This window comes from Leptonychotes weddellii, chromosome 4 (assembly GCF_054177405.1).
Source record: "Leptonychotes weddellii isolate Sample4059 chromosome 4, ASM5417740v2, whole genome shotgun sequence".
Lineage (NCBI taxonomy): Eukaryota > Metazoa > Chordata > Mammalia > Carnivora > Phocidae > Leptonychotes > Leptonychotes weddellii.
In genome coordinates, this window is record NC_138372.1 from 23,495,035 (window position 1) to 23,518,086 (window position 23,052).

The 23,052-nt window shown below is 45.9% G+C and overlaps 1 protein-coding gene across 1 annotated transcript in view; it reads right to left on the reverse strand.

Annotated features, from left to right (window-relative positions):
- The window catches only part of CSMD2 (CUB and Sushi multiple domains 2), a 204,497-nt gene that overhangs the window by 146,949 nt on the left and 34,496 nt on the right, over positions 1–23,052 (reverse strand). The window contains exons 11-13 of the mRNA XM_081816844.1: positions 15,945–16,101; positions 14,026–14,217; positions 8,803–8,929 (exon numbers count right to left, since the gene is read on the reverse strand). Of these exons, the coding sequence (XP_081672970.1) occupies positions 8,803–8,929; positions 14,026–14,217; positions 15,945–16,101 (476 nt within the window). The remainder of the gene's footprint in view (positions 1–8,802; positions 8,930–14,025; positions 14,218–15,944; positions 16,102–23,052) is intronic.

Here is a 23,052-nt window from a genome sequence, read left to right on the forward strand (position 1 = left end):
ACCTGGTCCAGTGTGGCCAGAAACGCAGGTCTGCATGTCTATGGCTGAATGAATGGAATCCCCCTCTAAGAAATACTGGAATCCATTTTTGGGATGGTAAACTGGCAGTCAAGTTCATGTCTGCTGGCCAATTCGACTATCCAGTGTAGCTCAGCTGGGTTATATTCTTGGATGATTTGAAGTACTTTGTGTTCTTTTTCTAGAAGTGATCCATGAAAACTAAATTGCCAAGACCACCACCACTCTTACACTGACACCTATGGGGTGATCCACATCCTCTCCTTCAAAAAACTTCTGAGCTCCTTTTGACAATTTCCTGATTTGTTGAAACCTTAAGTCTGACAAAGGGCCATCCTGCTGTGTATGTGCTTATCTGCTCAGTTCCTGCAGGAGGTCAGCTCTCACAGTGCAAGTACATGGACCTTCTCTGTTTAAGGTTTAACTCACTGCCACTGCTCAAAAACAAACCTTCTGGAAGCTGGTAAACCTGCGGCTGCAATTCCTGGAAAGAGCTACACACAGAAGCTTCACTTCTGGTGCCTTCTGCCTCCTCTGGGCCAGCTGCCCACTTGCTGTCGAAGGGAAGTGACGCTGACTGCAGTGGGGGCTGGTGGCCCTGTGATTGATGGGAAACCGCAGGCAGGGACTCTGGGTCTTGGGCGCAGCCAGATGTTTTGTCTGGTCCAGGCTCCTTCCAGGAAGACAAGCTCCACTGGGCAGGGGTTCTGGTTCATCAAAACTGCAGGCCTCCATCTCTCAGTAATCCTACTGCTTTGTGACCAATAGCCAAGAAGGGAGCTTCCAGGTCACCTTTGCATTAATTGTTAAAAAGCATCCCTACTTTGTTTGTTGTTAAAAATCAACAAACTAGGACTGTGAGCCAAATATGAGCATTAGGAGCAGAAATCAAAGCTTCTGGAATGAGTTTTCCAGCCTCCATGGGCCCCAGATCTCTCTAGGAAAGGCACACCTGGAAGAGACCGTGTCTTTTCCCTTCTCCCCCATGCCCCAGTCACACGCAGCTCTCCAGCCTAGCCAGATCTGTACTCAGAAACAAGCCTCAGTTCTTCCGAATATAACCAGGAACTCTCAGTTATCCTAGACTCCTTCCCTGGTTTCCCAGCCAATTTCTCCTCTTAGTTGCCACCAATGATCTTGTTTTAGAAATGGAGATATCATGGAGTCACACCAGAATGGGTTCTTCCAGAAGTAGCTGCGTACATTCCCCCCTTCCTCCCTTCCACATGCTTGCAAGGCCCTGACCTCCGCCCTGCGTGGTGAACTACTACTGTGCTTTCAAATGCAGCTAGCATAGCCCCTTTTCTCTGGAACACCCTGCTACCCCCCTGCCGCCGCCACCTGGAATTAGGAACCATCCTTGCAAATGCTCTTCGGTTGTGTTTCGCACATAACTTCCACTATCACATTTATCACGTCACATTAGAATCTGTAGCAGACCCTGTAGGATGGTCTGTCTGCACTCCATTTCCAAAAATGCTCATCTATCTCTACTACTGAAACTGTAAAAGCAAAACAGAATTGATTTCCCACTTTCCCAGCCAGGCGTACATGGCAAGTTCTGACTAATCGAACGTAGGAAGATGTCTGTAAGGATGGTGATTCTCCCCGAATAAATACACAAACCCTCGCTAGGTGAAAGCTACGCGCCCTGGCCTTTCCTCTCTTCTTTGAGGCCGCAGTGCAGTGGGGTAAGCGGGAGGACAGGGCCCGAGGATAGCAGCATGAGAAGAAAGGCGCTGCTGGCTTCCTGAGTGGCTGCCCTGGGTCTGGATGGGACCTTCGCATTCTTGTTCCAAGAGAAAAGTGAACCTCCATCTGTTGAAGCCAGCTTTAGTCGGTTTTTCGGCTTCCATTCCTAACTGATAAAATGTCTATCTATAAGACTGAGACTTTCAAGGGAAAAGACTGTTTCTTATTTATATGTATACCCTCAGTACCTGGCAGAACGCCTGGCACTGAGCAAATGCTCCAAGTATTTTAATTGAACTGAATGTCGTTACTGTCTTCAAAATATTCCAATGGCTCCTCATTATACTGAGAAATCCATTTAGAGTTCTCATCTTGGCATGCGGGGTCCTGCAGAGAGCCCTTTATACCCAGGCAACCTCGCCTCCCCTGCGTAGCCCCCAGCCACATCAAAGGAGCACTCTTTTGTGGACAGACCCTACATTTTGCCCTCTGTTCATGCCTTCACTCTCTTTCCCCTCAGTTGGAATGTTTGCCTTGATGCCCGCAGGCAGGCCTTCTCTCTCTCTCTTCTCCATTACTGAACTTGGCTTGCACTCACTTACAGTATCTACTTTGTCTTGGAGGGACCTGTTTGTTTGACTATTTCCTTCATAGAATGTGAGCCCCTGGAAGACAAAGACCGGCCTTAGTCTAATTCTTGTGTTTCCCATTGCACAGTCTCTGACACAGAGAAAGTGTTCAATGCATGTTTTGTTAAATGGAACTAAACCGGGGTCAGGATGACAGACAGGGGAGAGAAAAACCTGGAGCTAGACAGAACGGGTCTGAAACCCACATCCCTGGGTAACTGTGAGACAGTCCCCCTTCCAGGGCCTCAATGGTGTCATCTGTAAAATGGGGACAGTAATAACCTATCAAGAATGTGATATGCTGTATGTGTTTGATAAATATTATGTAGAGGGGAGGACCAAGAGCAGAAGGCTTTGCCTCCCTCTCCTCTCCAATTTTCCTCTGAGCTGGTCCCCTCATTATAATAGGGAAAACTCTAAGCCAACACTGGAAACTGAGAAGAGGTCTCATCCATAGCAGATGAAGCTTCCATGTTCTACGTACTGACCGCACAGGAAAGAGTGACATGGAGGGTGCAGCTCACTGTCTGCTCTCCAGCTGTTAGCTGCCAGGCCTGGATAGAGTTCATTGGCCAGCCTGTCCCATTCTTGGCACTCAGGCGAAAAGCGCCTGCCAAACGCTGCAGACGCCCCCTGTGTTCAAGGGCAGAATATGACTGTCAGCTTATGCTTGTCACACACATCCAAGAAGGGCCCATTTTCCTGCCTGGACCCCACTCAGGGCTGAGTGTGATCCCTGAAGCTCCCCACTGTCCCTCTTGGGCACTTCTGGCCAGGGATTATCCTTGCCTGGCTTGCTGGGGTGAGGTTGACCACAGATCCCTCTGATCACCTCCAGTGCTTGGATGGGGTTGGGGCGGGGTGAGGAGAGGCATCTGCAAGCCTTGTCCTGTCTGTGCCCCTGGGAATGGTCTCATGGACTGGCCTGTGGGCTTTCCCACATCTCATTCCATCTGGCACACCAAGGGGCAGCTTGCTTGACACCTGCTCCCACCAACAGCATGGCACCCACCACCTGTGACACTCAGGGGTGACTTATAGCCTGCTGTGCTTAGGGGATGCCCCATCTGGGTAAAATGAACAACCACCTACCCAGCCCCAGGAGGGAGTTCTCATCACTTGGGAATTCCATGCCAGGCACTGTTCTGAGTGTTTAGATACGTTAACTCACTTATCCTCATAGCAACCTTAGGTGGTAGGTACCATCTTAAATCACCATTTTACAGATAAGAGAACAGAGGCCTGGAGCACCTGCTTCAAGATCTTCCCAAGCTGCACAGCTGGTCAGAGTGGTGAGCAGTCTGGTCCCGGAGTCCAGCTCTGAGCTACAACTTGATCCTGAATGAACAACAAACCTCCTGGGATGGAAAGAGAAGCAGCTCCTCAGAGGAATCCAGCTGACCGATCAGACAAAATGGCCCAACTGCGAAATGCAGTAAATGCAGGAAAAAATAGGAGACATTGTAAAACAAAACATAAATAGTATTCTCAGGGAGATGCAAGATGATAATACATCGACAAAACAAAAGTAAGCTGTCAAGAGCAATCCGAAAACAAAACAAAAAAAGAGCAGTTTCCTTAAAATAAAAATGAAAACAACAAGATTTCCAAAATAAAGGAGAACAAGATAAGTGCTGTTGAAAACAGAATTAATGAAAACACAAGATCACTGGCAGAATAAAAAAAAAGGATAGAGAATTTTCAAATAACTAGGGGAAAAAACAAAGCCAAATAAATCAAATCAGCTAACAACAGCAAGAGTTAAAAATGAACGAAAGCAATAAAGAAGCATCGCGTGTTTTGTTTGGAAAAAAGCATAATACATTGATGGAAAAGAAATATATAAAACCCTGTGCTCTTTTCACTTTTTTCAAATATACATGGAACATGAAGAAGACAAAAATTCCAAAGGTAAAAAGGGCACAATGTGGTAAAAATAACAAAAAAGATCATACAAAATATATATAATCAATTAGTATGTTTTTTAAGAAATTTAAATCCTCATGTTAAAAGGAAATCTAAACTGAAATGACAGACTATCTAAAAATCAACCCAGTTGAACACTCTATAAGGAAAAAAAAAAAAAAAACGACTCCCCAAAGGAAAATATACTAAGAACTGGAAGCAGCAAAGACAATTAGATACCATTTTGTCCGTCAAACTGATAGACACTGACAGGGTTGACAATAGCTCGTGATTCTGTGTGGGGAGGCAGGCTTTTGGTGGATGTGTAAATTGCTGCAGTAACAAGAGGGAAATCTGAGGTCATATATTAAAATTTGCCTTCTAAGAATATATCCTAAGGAAATAATTGGACAACTGTTCAAAGATTCATGTATAAGGATGTTCACTGGAGTGAAAAACTGAAAATATTTACTTTATTAATAGGGGAGTAGAAAAATAAATTATGGTTGTGCCTACAACAGAATCCTCTGTAGCCATCAAACAGGATGAGGCTGATCTATATATATTGACATAATAATATGATGATAGAGGATTAAACAGTAAATCAAAAGCAAGTCACTGAGCCATGCATAGAGATGATCTTGTTTTAGAAACCATGTTTACCACAACTGCTTGGTCTATGTATTGCCGAGCAAGTAGAACAAACAGATCTCAAGCGTTATCTTCTGTGGGGTGTGTGGAGGAGACCAGAGTAAGATTAAGGGGACTTTTGATCTCTACAAATGTCTTTATTGTTTGCATTTTGAGTTTTTAAAACAAGTGTATTTTTTTAAAATATAGAAACATCCTATAAAGATATTCCCCTTTAAAAAAATAACAGATCTTACTCTGAATAAGGACTCAAACACAAACGGGGCTTTTTGTGTTTGTCTTAATTAGGTCTAATTATGAATTCCCTTAACTTTGCTGCTGGCTATTGAAGTGAGGGGTGTGGGGGGGACTGAAGGGGAGGAAGAGAGGGAGAGAGAGAAACAGGGAAGGAGGGAAGGAGGGAGAAGGAGGGAGAGAGAGGAGAGAGAGAGAGAGACCAGGCATGAGCACAGATGTGCGTCTGGACACCACACACACTGTCTGGGAAGGCCAGCTGGGCTGGGGCACTGGGCGAGAAAGGGAAAGGTGTCCTGTGGCTCATCTCCATCTTTCAGCTGCTCTCAGTGTAGCTGGAAGCCCCCTTCTGCTCCCTTGGCATCAGCTCCTTTGAGGCTCTGAGGCTGCCAGAACCTTCCAGAGGGAGGACGGAAGCTCCCTTCACCTTCTGCCTGCTGTTCCCCATTGTGGGGGCCTCGCACACACATTCAGCAGTCCCCATGACTTTATAGTCCTTGCTGCGTCACCCTGCAGAGGATAGTTGGTGGCCCTGTCTTGATCTTCTCCTCCTGAGGGCCATGAAGAGGTCCTCCTGGCTCCCTTCCGGCTCACCCCATGCTCACCATTACCATAAGTGACAATGGTCCTCACCCCTGCCCAGAAATTCCATCATCCATTTCTTGTGCTCGCCTGTCAGCTTCTCCTAGATCCCTTTGCTCTCCTCTGGCCCTTGTCTTAAACCTTCCTTCCGGGGATATTGCTGCCTGTCTCAGGTATGCTAATGTCACTCTGTTGTGGAGGAGCACATCCTCCGCTTGAGAAGATGCTTGCCCAAGTACTTAGGACTGGAGTACCATGATGTCCACAATGTACTCTTGAGTGATTCAGCAAAAAGGAAATAAGAGAGAATGCAAATATGGCAAAATATTCATAATGGCTGAGTCTAGGTGGTAGGTGTGCAGGTGCTCATGTGCTGTTCTTTCAACTTTTCTGTGTATGTTACACATTGTGTGTTATGCAACAAAACCCAGGGAAACAGAAGAAGCCGCACTTTCCCTATTTACTGAGAGTGAGACCACTGGTGTGACCACTTCAGTGTTTCCTGAATTTTTCCCTTCTTGTCCACCCCTACTACCGCTGCTCAGGTTCCGGCTCCTCATCCCGACTACGATCTGGTGCAGCCTCCTCCTCGGACTCCCTGCCCCAGGCTGCCCCATTCTCCATGAGGCTGCCAGGATGGGTCCAAACCCAGCATCTCAGGCCAGGATGGGTCCAAACCCAGTCCTTGACCTTGACTCTCTGGCCACAGCCTGCTCCACCAGCTTTACCTCCCGCCACGGCCCCTTGCTACTAGATCACAGCTGATGCTCCGGGCCTTGTGCCTGACCACACCGTGTCACTTCCCCTCCTGCCGACCTTCCTCCGGCTACCTGGCAACGTCCTCTCCATCCTTCAGCTCTTGTGTCACCTCTGTCAGGAGAGCATCTCTGGTCTTCTGTCCTGCCTTTTGCTCCCCGCCCCTCCCTATCCCTCCACCTCCCTGTATGTCTGCACACATCTCCCCTTTGCCAACCCGGGTGCCCGGGTCTCGATCACGTATGTGACGCCAGCACCTCGCCCAGACAATGCCACATGTTCAACAGACAGGTGGTTTTTACATGAATCAATGAACAAATGAGTGAGCGATGCTCCAAGGCAGGGAAGCAGGAAAGCCTCCTGATTTGCATACATGCACATTACCGTGGAAGAATCGTTATGCTCCTGATTCACACATTGCTCGCTTAACACTTACTGAGGGACTATCATGGATCTACTAGTCATATGATCCCCTTTTGGACCCGAGTCCTGCTTCATTCATTCATTCATTCCCCATGAGGGCCCCACTGAGGCCATGAGCTTGGACATGCACAGGAGCCACCAGTCGCTCAGCTCTGCTGGAGTGTCCCTTCACTTCCCTGGAGTGAAGGGGTGGGAAATAAGGTTGGGCAGGTAGGTTGAGGTCACGAGGGCCTTGAAAACCAGGATAAGATGTTTAGCTTCTGTGAGCGTGGGTGTCATGGAAGGTTTCCAATTAGCAGGTGAGCTGGTCAGGAGTGCTTCCAGAAGCTTACTCCAGCAGCGGTGTGCAGGATGAATTTGTATATTTAACTTGTCCCCCTAATAGTGCAAAACCCCTAAGAGCTCTGCTGACCTCATTTTGCACAGGGCTTGGCTCAAAAACGTGCACATAGCAAACACTTAATGCATTTCTTTAATTGTAATTGAACTGAGTCTAAGGACCCGTCTGTGTACACCAGCAAAAACACAAATGTCTGTATCTCTTGCAGCAAGGTATCCATTCCATCCATTCCCTTTAACTGAAAACCCTCTAGGGCAGAATCTTCTCTAGCTACACTTCTCCGTGCCTTGGCTCCCCACTATTGCAAATCCTCAACATTTCATTCCTGGGTCACTGTGATAGACTTCTGACCAGTTTTATTCCCGTGAGCTCTCTCCACTGTAAACGACCCTGGTGGGACAACCCTGCTCAAGAACCTACCATGGCTCCCTCTGTTCTGCTGGCATTTAAGATCTTCCATGACCATGCCATACTTCAACCCTCTCTACCTCTCATTCCTTGTCCACATGCCTCCCCCTCTCCAGCCAGACTCTGTCTCCTCTCCAATTGCCTTTTCGATCCTCCTTCCAGACCTCTGCTCATCCTGCCACCCCAACCTGCTCCTTTCCTCACAGCTCTTCTGAACCACAGCTCAAGCAAGACCCAACTTTGCCAGCAGTGTGAATGGTGCGAAGATTCAGAAAAACCTGGGTTCACAGTCCAGCTTTCTATGGGACTCACTGTGCGAACTGAGACACACTATGCATTCCCTTGGGATCTCAGTGTTCTCATCTATAAAATGGGACCAAGAGTAATGTCTATTTATTATTAGAACTTACTATTAGTGAAGAACTGATAAGAGGATAGATGTGCCAGGCCCTGTGCTGGGTAAATGGTGACGTTCCTTTCTTCTCTGACTTTCTGGAACCCTCGGAAATAAATCCTGCTGGTCAGATGCTAGTATGGAAAGGAAGTTATATTTTGAGGGAGTGTGTATGAAGTATCAGACACTGCTGGGCTTTTGTAATTACTCCCTCTGCAACCATCAAATACCAGCATTTTTGCCCTCACTTTACAGATGAGGACACTCAGACTGAGAACAGGAAACAATCTGGGATCATACCACTCTGAGCTGACACTACTGTTCGAGAAATAACCACAGAAGTGTTCCTAGGAATTTACTATGTTCCCAGTACGATGCTGGGCGCGTTGCTGTCCCATTTAGTGCTTTCCCCCGAGACGCTGCTACTGTAATAGCAAATAAGGGCTGTGCCCGAAGTCTTGCAAACAGCAGGTGGCAGGGCTGGGATTCCTGCTGGGGTCCGTATGACCTCCAGCTCTGCCCTCAGCTACTCTGCCGTGACTGTGCTACCGAGGCCAGAGTTGTCTGAACCTGGACAGCAGCCCTGTGAGGCCCAGACTGGCCTCTCCAGGTCTTCCTTGGGCCCCAGCCCGAGCCTGGGGTCACAGCGACCACTGCTGATCACAAGGGCCTCCAGGTGAAGTGGGCAGGGCCAGTTACTGGCTGAGTGGCCCGGCGACGACTCACCCGAATGGCCAGCAAGCAGTGACTTTGTCAGCCGTGACACTTACCCGATGGTGCAACCAGCATCAGCCTCGATGGTCCAGATGCAGTTGAGATTGTGTTCATAGGGAGCCGGATACCCGGGTGATAGCACCTGCCCCGACACTTCTCCTTTCACTGTCCCTCCACACTCAGCTGCAAGAAATCCCAAAAAAGTGAGCTTTATGGGGTGGCCTGCATGCCCAGTGGTGACTCAGTGGCTCCTCTTGTCAGTGCGCCCAAGCCCTTCTTGTTCCCTTCAGGTAACTGAGCACAGCACACAGAAAGGCCCCCGGATGGAACTTGTATCCACAATCTACAAAGAACCCCTACAACTTAACAACGAAAAGGTAAACAGCCCAATTAAACAATGGGCAAAGCATCTGAACAGACACTTCTTCAAAGAAGGTATGCAAATGGCCAGCGAGCACACGAAAAGCTGCTCAACGTCATTAGTCATCAGGGAAATGCAAATGAAAACCACAGTGAGACACGCCTCATGTCCACAAGGATGGCTGCAGTCAAAAAGCCAGACAGGAAAGTCGGTGAGGATGTGGAGAAACTGGGACCCGTACACGTGTGCTGGTAGGAAGGCAACAGGGGGCAGCTGCTTTGGGAAACGGGTTCATAGTTCCTCAAAATGTTGCACGTAGTCACCATAGGACCGTGCAATTCCACGAGCAGCACAGACCCAGGAGAATGAAAGCATACGTTCACACAAAAATGCTCACAGCAGCTTAGCACAGAGTCTGCTTGGGACTCTCTCTCCCTTCCTTCTCCCCATCCCCCCTGCTCTCTCTCTCTCTTTCTCTAAAATAAATAAATAAATTTTCAAAAAATGGAAAAAAAAAATGCTCACAGCAGTATGATGCATAATAGCCCAAAGATGGAAACAACCCAATGTCCATCAGCCGATGGATGGGTAGACAAATATGGTGTAATCCATACAACGGAATAGTATTTGATCATAAAAAAGGGTGAAGGACTTGTACCTGCTACAACAGGCATGGACTTGAAAACATGATGCTAAGTTAAACAAGTCACACTCAAAAGGCCACGTATTATATGATTTGGTTTATATAAAATGTCTAGGCCAGAACAATCTATAGAGACAGAAAGTACAGTGGAGGTAGCCAGGGCCTGGAGGGAGTGGGCAGGTGGGAGGGATTGCTAATGGGTGCAGGGCTTCTTTTGGGTGGACAAGATGTTCAAAAATCCCATGTGGTGACAGTTGCAAAGCCCTGGGAATAAACCAAAAAGCCCTGAATTGTACATTTTAAAGGGGTGAAGTGTAAGGGACGTGAATTGTATCTCAATAAAGCCATTTTTACAAAGGTCCCTGGGTGGATGGCTGACAGCCTACTCCGCGCCCAAACTCCTTGAAGCCTCCCTGGCCATGTGCAGACACTTGAACCTGTGTCTTCAGCCACGGGGCCTGTATGGGGTGCCAGGGATGCGGAGGCAAGCAAGACACTGCATCCTTCCTCCCGAGAGCTAACGGTCTAGAGGAGGAGACAGCCACCGCGGGTCCCAACAGAGGCGCACTGGTGGTAGGTGACAGCTCAGAGGAGAAGTGACTACTTCCCCTCACACGGGGTAGGGGAGTCGTGAAGGAGGAGCAGGAGTGGACCGGGCTGGCTGGGGGGTAGGGCTGGTGTAGGGGGCACAGCAGGAGAGAGGGGAAAGGGCAGATGTCCTGGCAGTGGGCAACAGCGTGGTGGACGGAGGCCAGGGGAGGAGACGGGGGTGAGAGACAGGGCTGTGAAGTTGGCGCAGCATCGGATGTCCAAGGGCGCCGTGCATGAAGCTAGTGTCTATGTACTCTGTTGGGGAAGAACTGGTCACCTTATATGCTAGTGAACTTTACATGCTCTGGGAGCAGCCTTAAGGGCACGGAGGAATGGAAAAGGAGGAACTGGAGGCAGGGGAACAGTGCAAAGGTCTACACGCCCGTTGGAGCACCTAGTCACCCAGGTCAGAAGCTGCTGATCCTCTGGCCTTCTTCCTCCCCATGTCTGATCTGCCTCTGAGACCCAGACCCTGAACCTCTGGGGCGTCTGTTACATCGATGCCCCTCGGCCCCATTGCTAGAGTCTTGGCCTAGGCCCTGGCCATCTCTAGGGCGGCACAGTTGCCCACTCTCCCCCCAGCAGTGCCACGAGATGGATCTTTCTAGAATGCAAACTGACTGGGTCACTGCTTGCTTCAAACCTTCCTTCCTGGATTGAAGTCCAAGCCCCAGAGGGGCTCCCTTTGGCCTCTTGGGCCCCTTCCTGACAGCCCTCGGTCCAGTCAAGCCTCATGAATGCTATGAGCCAGGAACACGAGGCCTCTTCATGTGTCCACATGGACTGACAGCCTGAAAACATCTTCCCTGGGGAACCTTTCATGGCCTCTCCCCTCCCAGGTAGAGTTGCTGCTGTCCTCCCTTGTGTCTCTGTTATAACATGAGCAGGTTTTTATCACAACACATGTACCGTGTGACAGTCATGTTAGTCTTCACAAGACTCCAAACGCCTTGGCAGCACCTCGTCCTACTCCTATTTGCACACCCAGTGCCGCTGTAGTGCCTGGCACGTCACAGACGTTTTAGTAAGTGTTTACTGAATGGGGAGATACATGGAGGATCAGATGAATAAGTGACACTTACTGCTTCCCAGGAAAATTACTATGAGGGTCTGAGTCAAGGGAGCATGAGTGAAACTGAAGAGCAGGAGATTTATTGTGGAGTTTTTTAGGAAAGGGGATGATTGAGCAAAATCCTTAGAAGAAACTGAAGAAGACGGGATCGAGGTCACAGGTAGAAGATTGGCCTTCACCTTCGTTAAGCATCTCAAGAGCCCCATGGCTTCACAGGGGAGCACTATGGCAGGGTTAGGAAGGAGGCACTCTCCTGAGACCGGATCCTTTGCTCCCGCCTTGTCACGAGTCCCCTCAGTGTGCTTTTGGGACAGGAGGTGCTTGAAGGACTCAGGGCTGAATGGGCCACGTTGAAGAATGGGTGTGGGCAAGAGGACGGGCCGTGAGCTGGGGGAAGAAAGCCTATCTGGCCCCACAAATAATGGTGGTAGTGGAGAGGTGGCAGAACATTATCCGTGCCGTTGGCTAGAGCTTTCTTCCATATTCCAGATGGAGAAGCCCCTCCTGCTTCCCTAAAGGTGAGTGTTTGGAGGCAGCATGGCGGGGGAGGGCTCTTCCTTACAGACACTACTGTTCCTTTCCTCCCGGACCTAACATCTAGGGGCTGGCACGTGGGTGGGAGGAGCCCAGAGGCCAGCAAGGTGCAGATGCATTGATAAGACCAGAAGACTCTACTCTTTCTGCTCTTTGCCCTTCGTCCCATCCTTAGAGTCTTGGCTGCTTCAATTGGGCTGCAGTGTCCACTCATCAATGAAGAAAGCCTTGGGTTATTTTAAGGTACAGTGGTCATTCCTGCTAGACTGTGATAAAGTCCACCACAACATGACATATGTAAAAATATACACCTGCCACCCCAGATACACAGCTTCACTCCTCTATGTGGGGCCTGAGGGAGTCTCAGTGGGGAAAACCCCCAAGGTTCAAAATATAAGTACCCTTACTAGCACTGCTTGAGTGGATCTGCTAAGTTCAGCCCAACTGGCACATTTGATATTCAAAAGAACCTCACAGTGAATCCTTCCTGCAAAGGAGGTAACTGTCTTGTAACGTGAATCATCTCCTTCCTATTTCACTTGCTCTAGCTTGCCTGTGGTATTACACTGTCGTCTGTTTACGCATGTGTCCCCCTTGCTGGCCTGGGATCTGCCCTTGTCAGGGCATAGGGCCTGGCACATGAATGAAAGCAGGGGATAAAAACAGGGATGCAGGGAGAAAGGGATGGGGCATGCCTGCAGACTGAGCCGATCTTAAGCTCAGAGGGTGGGGAAGTCTCTATAGGCTACTTAGAGGTCGCCATGCTGGTTTGTCCACTGTCAGGCTTAAAATCCTCTCCTTCAGGCCCTCTGTTCTGTAACAGTGTTGAAGATCCTGTTAACATGGAGCTGTCTAGGGGAAAAGAATATTGGCCATTACCACTGCCCACCATGCTGGTTCACCCCTCCAGCCCTCACACATGCTCAGGCTAGAAGCCCAGCCCCCATCCTCCCCTCCTGCTGGTAAATTCTTACCCTTCCTTTCCTCATATTTCCCCAACACTTTGCCCATAAGTCTTTGCATGGTGCTTATCTTGTATTATAATTATCTGTTTATGTGTCTATTTGCCTTGCTAGGCTATAGGCTCCCCAAGGGCAGGGGAAAATGCTTTATTCTTTCTTTTTTGTATTTCTCTGCTTCTGCACATACCCAAACATATAACTGCACCAATTCTGGTGTGTGGCGCTTGGTAGGTACTTAAATGTTTTCCCAGTGGATGTTTTGTTCTTACAAGATTAGCTGGTGCTGTACAGCAAACATGCTGAGGTTGTGGCACCAGGGGAAGGGGATGGAGGGAAAGGCCTGGTGTTTGGCGATGGGGAAGCAGGACAAAGCAGGGTGGTGGGAATCTTGATCAGCAGGGAGGGTAAGAGATGCAGTGAGGTGGGTGGTGAGAGAGGAAAAGGCCAGACCGACGGAATGACAGGTTCTGCCTACTTCATACTCCTGCCTTGGACCAGGCTTCTCTCATCCTATGACACATGGAGAAAGCTTAGAGAGAGCCTCTGCTGACATTCTGGAAACACCGCAGGCTTAAGAAGGTGCTGGCTCATTATTATATTCTTTCTCAAGAATGAGAGAGATGCTAGCTCATTATCTTACTCTTTCTTCCAACTTCCCCCAGAAAAGGGGGCATAAACCCCATTTTGCCTATGGGGAAACTGAGGCCCAGAGGGAGTCGGAGGCTTGTTTGAGTCTGGGTGCTGCAGGAACCTTTGGAACCCAGGCAAATGCTCCACCTCTTCCTACTTGACGCTCCTCCCTCTTCTCTGTCACCAGCATTACAATTCTGAGGGCATGACTTGGCTGTAGTCCCACTTGGCTCAACATGTGACAGTGGCAAGCCCCCTGCCTGAGTGTGCTGCTGCATGGGCCTAATGAGGTGTGAAAGTGAGCGAACGGAGAAGGGGGGCAGGGCGAGGGTTGGCTCCTGTGAACAGCGGCGCTCAGTCCAGTTAGGCAGCCCCAAGTGCTGGAGCGTGGGGTCCAACGGGAGAGCCTTCTCGAGACCAGAGCTGGGAGCCTGGGACTTGGGGGGGGGGCCCGAGTGGTCACTCGAAGAGCAAGAGGCCTCCTACCGACACAGGTGGGGAGAGGCCGGTCCCAGGTCCTGCGCTCCCCACTCAGACACAGCAGCTCCTCACTGCCCCGCAGGCTGTATCCAGGGTCACAGCTGAAGGACACAGAGCTTCCTGCAAAATGGCCTCCATCCTGAACCTTGTAGCCAAACTGGGGAGTTCCTGGATCCTCACACTTGATGAGTTCAAAACCTGCCGAAGAGAGGAGAGAGAGGGTAAGCAAGACCCGGCGTGGCAGAAGCCACATGCCCTTTCCTCCCTCAGTGTGAAGCCCATGTCCTCACGGAAGCCACCAGGCACGTGCTCCTGGCTTCCGCTGGTCTCACTGCTCGGGGGGGCCCCACGTGGCTGTGCTCAGGAGAGGTGCAGCGTGCAGGATTCGCTCCCGGCTGCGGCGTGGAAATGGCTTCAGCTCTTTCTCCCAGGACAGCTTTTAATAGTTTTCAGACACAGGGTCTGGGTTTTCTATTTCCTTTGTTTGACCCCCAGAGCATTTTGTTAGCAGGGCTGCTCTTTGCATTTGGCTCGCTGAGACATTCTGATGGGATCGTGTAATAGGGAAACGTCACTTCAAATGCATGTTTCAAAGTTCAATTACGTCCTGTTTAAATACAGTCTATTGAGAAAGTCTGGAGAAGGCTTATGCAGAACGTCTCCACAGAGCACCTGCTATAGGGCGCTTCACGTTTCTTATCCACAGCGGTCTTGTAGGGAGGGGTAATGACCGAGAACACTGTCTGGTTCAATAAATGGTTCCAAAGTCACACATTCTCAGACGATGGAGATGGAACTCGCATGCCACTTTATTCAATCCTCTTCCCATGATGGGCCTGCTGTACCAGGCATAGACGCTTAGGCCAGATGGCCTAGAGCCCAGGCAAGAGGAATCTTGGGTGGATTCACTGGTTTTCTAACAGCTTTATTGAGATAGAATTCACATACCGAACACTTGCCCATCTGAAGTGTTTGATGCACTGTCTTTTAGTATATTCGCAGAGGTGTGCAACTATCTTCACAATCAACCTTAGGGTCTTTTCATCACTTCTAGAGAAACCCTATACACACCCCCCCTTGCCCTTGGCCACCAAAATTTCCTCTCTGTCTCTATGGATGTGCCTACTCCGGACAGTTCATATAAATAGATCATATAACACATGGCCTTTGTGATTGGCTTCCTTCACTCAGCAGTGTTTTCAAGGCTCATCCATGGTGTTGCATGGATCAGCGCTTCATTCCTTTTTGACAGCTGAATAACATTCCATTGTACAGATGGGTACATCACATTTTGTTTAGCCATTTATCAGCTGATGGATACCCATTGGATTTTAAAATAACCTAGAAAAGCACATTTCTTGGCATCTCCTGGGCAAGTACAGGAGCTCAAATCAATGAACACAAGGGCTGTGAAGCCCAGGTGTGGAGATGTAATCCCAAGTACCCCGGGGCTGCTTTCCGTTTTTGAAATCTTGGGAGTAAAAGTCAAACTAAAACCACGAAAAAGGAAAAGAATCAAGACCGAAGTCTTTAGGGAGTAGTGCAAAAGAACATAATTACACATTAGCATTTGCATGTTTTACATCTGGCTGTAGCTGAACCTTATTTTATAAATGCTGTGATTAGGAAAGGCTTTGGTTGCTTTAGTTAAAAGCCTCAGTGTTTATATTTTGGAAGTATTAGTGAGTAACAGGTATGCGTGACTCTCAGTTAACCATAGATGTAAACCTTAGAGCGGATACCAAGTGGCTGCTTACCCAGAGCACAGGCACAAGGTCTCAGAGGAAACAGTCCGCTCAGCATGCACCAGTCAGAGAAAACCGAACCTCTTAAATGAGGGGTGACGTCCCAAAGCCCGACCTCCCTGTTTGGGGGACCAGGGAAAGCTTGACTTCATCGTCCACTCTGACTCAAGAAGGACTTACTGGAAAATTGCAGCTCAAAGCCCTTGCTGGTGTTCTCAGCGTCAGTGATGAAATCAAGCCACAGACTGCTGGATGTGCTGTTCAAAGTCACCCCCATCATCTCCGAATGGCTGAACACCCCCAGCAAACGGGCGGAGTTGTTGTTGCCGTCGTAGACCTGGATGTACGAGAGACCCCCGACCCGATGTCAGCATGGCCTTATTTTGAACAACAGCTTTTCATCCCATAGCCTACACTCCCAGACTTTAGCACCAATGCTGACTGCTGGAGGGGCCGTGAGCATCAGACGCAGGGAAGATGGCACAGGGAGCCAGCAACGGAGAGAGTGATCAGCCCCTCCTGTCTCTACTCTGCCATTCTGTGCCCAGCCCATCTCAGTGTGAATCCAGTCTCTAGGAACTGCTTGTTGTTCTAACCTTTCCAGTGGAGCTCTGCTCTGTCCCCCAACCCCCAGATGGCACCAGCTTACTCTTCAGCAGCCCGGGGAGGCCAGGATGGGGCCGCCTGAAGGCCCAAGCCATCTGTCTCTGCGGACAGGCATACTGAAAGCATTCGACAGCTCTGCATTGCTAAACAGTCCTGTCTTTCCAGATGAGACAACTGTCCTTCTGCCTAACTCCACCCCACTGTGGCAGTGGCCTGTCTTGACTACTCTTCTAGACATGGCCCCCGGGATCCAGCAGCACAGAGTAAAAATGACCAGCATGTCATGGTGCCTTTCCTTTCCCCAAGTTCAGCCTCTGCCCCTTCCCTCCTAAAATGAGGGCTCCAGCAAGGGCCTGCTGGGCTTGCCAGGGGTGGAATCGTGCGGCATCTGGCTTCCCCGACGCCCATCTGTCCCCTGAACTTCTGAGCACTAGCAAAGACAACAATCACCAGAATAATGAACTGGCTCCCCAGGTTCTGAGGTTGCTGCTCCTTTCCAGATAATTGTACAAATAACAACAGAAGTTGTGATTGAGTGAAGGACCCCCCTAGTGCTCTGGTAAATATCAAAGATGGGATCTATGGGTGGGTGATGAATATTTGTGCATGGCGCACGATGTGGTGCCAGCTGTCAGCAAATTGGAACAATATTTCCATTCTACTATTTATGAAGCAAAGCTTTCTAAAAGAAGCCATCCTTCAAGCTAACAGTGCTGTATATTACAGAGACTTGCTCAGGCCCCTGGGAGCCTCAAGTCTGTTTCCAGATTCCATGTACCACATCACTGATAGATTGAGAGAATTCTGGAGTTCCAACAGACAGAGAGATGACACCAGTTCAAAGAGTTTAGCCCACTGGGGCATCCAAGTTGCTAAATAAAAATATTTGTACCCATGAACGCATATTGAAATGAACTGATCAAGGCATTAATCGTCAACACTTGCTGACATCACAATAGGAGAAACATAAGAGAAACAACCAGATATCATGAATACCACTACTTACAGAGTCATTTTGTTAAAAAAAAAAAAAAAGAGAATGAAAAAAAAAAAGAAAAAAAAATGAAGCCTGAATTGTATCAAGTCACTGGATCCAATTTTGACTTACAGGAAATATAGAGGATGGAGGGATATATGAAATGATACTCTGGGAATATGCTTGGCAAAACCCAGAATATGAAAAATTCCATTGGGCAAGTTACCTGATTTCCTCAACAAATAAATTACAAGGGATGGAGGGAAAAAAAAAGATGGAGGTAGAAACCTATTGATTAAAAACCGTACGAGACAACCAATTCAATGTACGGGCCTTATCTGGACCCGGATTCAAAAAACTGTAAATTTAAAAAAATATTAGAACATTTATAAGATAATTGGAAACTTGAACATTCATTGGATATATGATGATGTCAAGAGATTGTTGTTAATTAATAAAAGTATAGTGGGAACAAGATTATTTCCTTAATTTCCAAGCATAATTCATTCTAACTCATTAAGGACAAAAATGTTCATAATGTGTCATTATGATAAAATATTCATTGCAGAAAACTTATAAAACAGAAGAGCACACAGAAGATAAAAACAACTTTCAGCACTCACAACATTTTGGTGACTATCTTTCCAGGCTTTGTTCTATGCATGCTTTTCCTTATATATATTTATTTCTTTATTTTTTTATATAAAAACAAGATCCAACTATAAATACTATATCATAACCTGATCTTTCACTTAATATAATGTGCACATTTTTTAAGCATTAAATATTTTTCCCCAATGGCATTTAAATAACTTAAGGAATTTTCATCATAAAATTAAACCAACCCACACTATACTTACTCACACATCATTGTCCAGAATGTGTGCCCAGGCAGATAAGAGGCATTCAATAAAAGTATGATAATTAAATAAACCAACGTTTTCTTCTAGTACTTTTGTCTTTAAGTCCACCTGGAATTTATTTAGGCATATAATAGGAGATAAGAGTCTACTTTTTTCTCCTTGATTGATTAGCCATTTAACCAAACGCTATAAATATTCCATCCACCACCAATTTTAAATTCACCTTTATCACATATATATCACATTATATACATTTGGTTTTGTTTATCAACTTTCTATTCTATTTCTATTTGCTACCTATTTGTCTTTTCCTGTGCATGACCCATACCATTTTAGTTATCATAGCTTTATAATATACTTAAATATTTAATAGGGAAAGTCCTCTCTCATTTGTCCTTCTTTTAACTTAAAAAATTTATTCTCCCTTGTTTATTTTGCTAGATAAACTCAAGATGAACATCCTTAAATTAAAAAATAAAAGACACCTCCTGTTCCCCCTGCCAAGAAAAACCCCAAACAACTTGTGTAATTCTGACTGATTAACATCATAGGTATGGGTTAGTAAGAGAAAAAATCCATCTACATGATATTGAATCTTCTTACTCACTTTTTGGCATCTGGCTCTATTTAATCAAGTTGTTTTGTATGTCTCTTAGTAAAATTCTGTATTTATTTTTGGGTATTTTTATATTTTTTATTGCAATTGGGAATTGGGCCATTGTCTACATTTATTTTCTAACAGGATACTGCTTGTCTATAAGAATGCTTTGATGGTCCAGTTCCTCATTATATACTGGGATGGACTGGTCTCTGAGAAATCCAAGACAATCCATACACATCTGTTACACTGAACCTTCTTTCTTTCTTCTTGCTCTATTAGATATTTTTATTTTTTTCATGTTTGTTGCAGTATAATTGACAAATAAAAATTGTATATAATTAAGGTGTACAACTTGATATTTTGATGCACATGTACCGTTACATCTGATATGACAGTTCAGTGATTTAAGAGTAACTACACTAACAGCTTTGTCCACACAGTTACAAACAATGCAAACATTCCCACGGATACTGCTACATGTCTGTTTGCACCCATGCTTGAGTTACTCTAGGGCATATGCCTCCAATGGAGAAGCTGGTTGCTGGGAAGGGGAATCCTCAACTTCGTTAGATATTGCCAGATTGCTGTCCAAAGAGTAATGCAAATTTAATCTCTCACTGACACTGTATGACAGCTTTCATTGTTTTGTATCTTTGCCAACACTTGGTATTTTCAGGCATTCTAATTTTTCCCAATTTGATGGGTGTGAAATGGTATCTTGTTTTAATTTGTATGTCTTTGGTTGTCACTGAGGTTGAGCATCTTTTCATGTGTTCATCCATAATTCTACTTTCCTCTTATGTGAATTTCTTGTTCATATCCTTTGTTTATCCATGAATATGAAACCTCCCTGCATTTCGGTTTTATGTCCTTCAAAATAAAATTTCATAGTTTTTCCGCTAAAGATTATGCACATTTTTAAGACTTATTCCTAGGTGTTTTATAGGTTTTGCTTCTACTATGAATGAGATCCTTTTTTTTTTCTGATTATGTTTTAGTTGGTTGTAGACACATCAGCCACTTTGCTGAATTGTCTTATTGTTTCTGTTGGTTAATCCGTCAATTCTTCTGTATTTTCTAAATAGAAGAGACAATTTTATATATTCCTCTCTAATTTTTATAGTTTCTGTCTTCTTTCTTTGATCTGATTGTAACGGCTTGGATCTGCAGCAAAATGTTGAATACTACTGTGATACACAACTCTGGTCTTGCTCCTGACTGTACTGGGAACCTTAGGAAGTTCTGTTACTAAGAATAATGTTTGCTACAGGTGTTGGTAGGAGCTTTTTATCAGATTAATAAAGTTCTCTTCGTAGTTTTGAGATATTTTAAAATCATGAATGAGTACTGAATCTCATCATGTGATGTTTTGGGGTGTACTGGGAGGATTACGTATTTTTGGCTTCTAATCTGTTTATAGGGTATTAGGTTGAACCACATGAAGTTGCCAATATGTGACCAGTTTTGACCTACAAAAATGTCAGTTTCATAGGATTTGCTTACTGTGTAACACTGTGAGCTTTTCTAATATTGACACATCCTCACATTCCTGGAATCAATCCCGCTTGGTCATTTTTGCTTTCATACACAGCTAGATTCAATATGACATTGTATGTAGGGTGTTCAGATCTATGATCATATGTGACTGGTCTAACAGTTTGTTCTTCTATGGCTCTTATTCAGTCTGCTATCAATATTTCTACTTGCCTCATTTAAATAAAATGAGTGAGAGGGGCGCCTGGGTGGCTCAGTTGGTTAAGCGACTGCCTTCGGCTCAGGTCATGATCCTGGAGTCCCGGGATCGAGTCCCGCATTGGGCTCCCTGCTCGGCAGGGAGTCTGCTTCTCCCTCTGACTCTCCTCCCTCTCATGTTTTCTGTCTCTCATTCTCTCTCAAATAAATAAATAAAATCTTTAAAAATAAATAAATAAATAAATAAATAAAATGAGTGAGGAGATAGATGCCAATTTTTCTCTTCTCCGAGTCAGTTTGATTATTGCAGTATTAATTATCCTTGAATTTTTGTTAGTTTACTTGTAAAATACTCTGTGCCTGCGGCCCTTGAGACAGGATGGGGGGGAGGTCAAAATTTTTAAGTATTGGTTTATTCAGATTTTTATCTTTTCTTGATGTTAGTACTTTTTAATCTGTCAAAATGTCCATTTCAGATTTCTTAGCTTATACTTGTTCCTAAATATTTTCTGTTAGTTTCATAATCTCTACCTCATCTCTAACTATGATCCTTTTTCCATTCCTAAAATTATATATCAGTGGCTTCTTTATTCCTTGATCAGTCCTGCAAAATTTGTGATTTTTATTAGCTATTTTTCAAGGAACCAGTTGGTTTTATTGACAATTTCTATTGCTTTTTGGTTGTATTTTTTTCAGTCATTTTTGACTTTACCTTTAAAAAAGGCTCTTTCTCCTACTTCCTTTGGATTTATTGTTATATAATTCACACTACCCAACTCCTTATTTATTTTTAACCTAGGTGATGCATCAGAGACTCACAGAGGTATATTGAAATCTTCCACCATGACTGCAACTTTATTAAAAAAATTTTTTTACATTTCTAGCAGTTTTTATTTAATTTATTCATGCTATGTTATTTGGCACATAAAATTTGACTGTAGATTGATTGTACATTTTATTAACATAAAAGAATCCTCTTTTTAATTTCCTTATGAGGTGTGAGAGAAGTTCTCAAAGTCATCTCATAATAAACTGGTTTCATTTTTCTGTGCTTTACCCTCTTCCGTTCATTGCCTCCATCACATTTTTTAATTGGGTGATCATGTTTCTCATCTTTATTTAATCTTTCCTCATCTCAGATTGCTCTGTTTTCATTAATGCCTATTTTTGTGTCATAAATATAAGATTCTCCCAAATCCTGTTAAGAATACAAAGTAGGAGTTGCTTTTAAAGTTTTTCTTCTTTGTTGCTTACAGAGGGGAAATGAGCTCTGACTCTTCAGACAGGTCCGCTTCTTCTGATCTACGGACTATTTACACACGTTCAGTTAATTTTCTTGTTAGCACACCACTACAGAGGGAGCATAAAAGGGGAATGGAAATGCCCAGTGGTCTCTGGAGGGGAGTGGAGGAATTACACAAGCATAGGCCATCGCAGGAGATTTCCCGGCTCCTGGTGATGAAGTGTGTGAGTGTGGTGCCTCTTTTCTAATGTGCCTGACCACTCTTGTTTGGCACCAATCATAGCGTTGCCCTACTTCATCTGGCTTGCCAACAAAAGCCACATGAAGCCCAGAATGTCCCGCCGAGAGGGAATGGTGGCTCTGTGTGTTCTCTCAGACCTAGTACGCTTCCAGAGGAACCAGTGATGTGGACATCTGGTCCCTGCCAACGGGGCCATGGCGTGTCCTCCCTCCAGGCTCTGCTGCTCTGAGCTAGGTGGCCGGAGATGCGTTTTTCCTTCCGGTTTCTAACACTTCATCCACAGTCAGGATTTCACTTCGCTTATGTGAATCCATAGTTTGATTGGGCCATTTCTCAATCTGAACTCTTTTCTGGATATTCCATTTGGCAAAAATTCCTTTAAGTGATATGTGAATGGTACCCTTGCCTAATTTCCAGTGCTGAGGCCACAGTCCTTTGCTTATACATCCTTTTAGTCATTTCAGTGGGAACCGGCAGAGGACGAAGTTATATATATATCCATGTGCTTCATTTGGCATCTTGAGCTGGAAGTCGTCTTTCCATTCTATTGCAATTTAAAGTCCCTTCCTGTCTTGCTGATGTCAGGTCAAAATTTTGGTGGGGGCCAAAATAAAAGCAATCAGTTCTGGGAGAGAAGCTGAAGTGTGAGCAGGGATGCAGTTTAAGGAATTTCAGTTATTAAAGGTAAGAAACAGATCAGGGGTCATAAACACAAGCAAAGAGTCATTTCATGGGTCAGAAATACAAGACTATAAAGTTTGGAGGGTTGGTCAGATGCATAGAATATTGTATCTTGGGCAATAAATAAAGTGTGGAGGAGGTGACAGGTCTCCTTGGTCAGGAGCTCAGGTGTGCACTGGGGTTTCTTTGGAGGGACAAGAGAGTCCTGAGGATTAGGAATCCACCAGTGTTCTGGCAGGTGGGTGAATTCCAGAGGGGCGAGGGCGAGATATTCTTGGAGCTGACTACTGTTCTGGGCAGTTCCTGCACATGTTCCTGTCAAGGTAGACCAGAGTGACACGCTGGCCCAGCAGTGCCCGGCAGCTGACGTGGCTGCAAGGCTGTT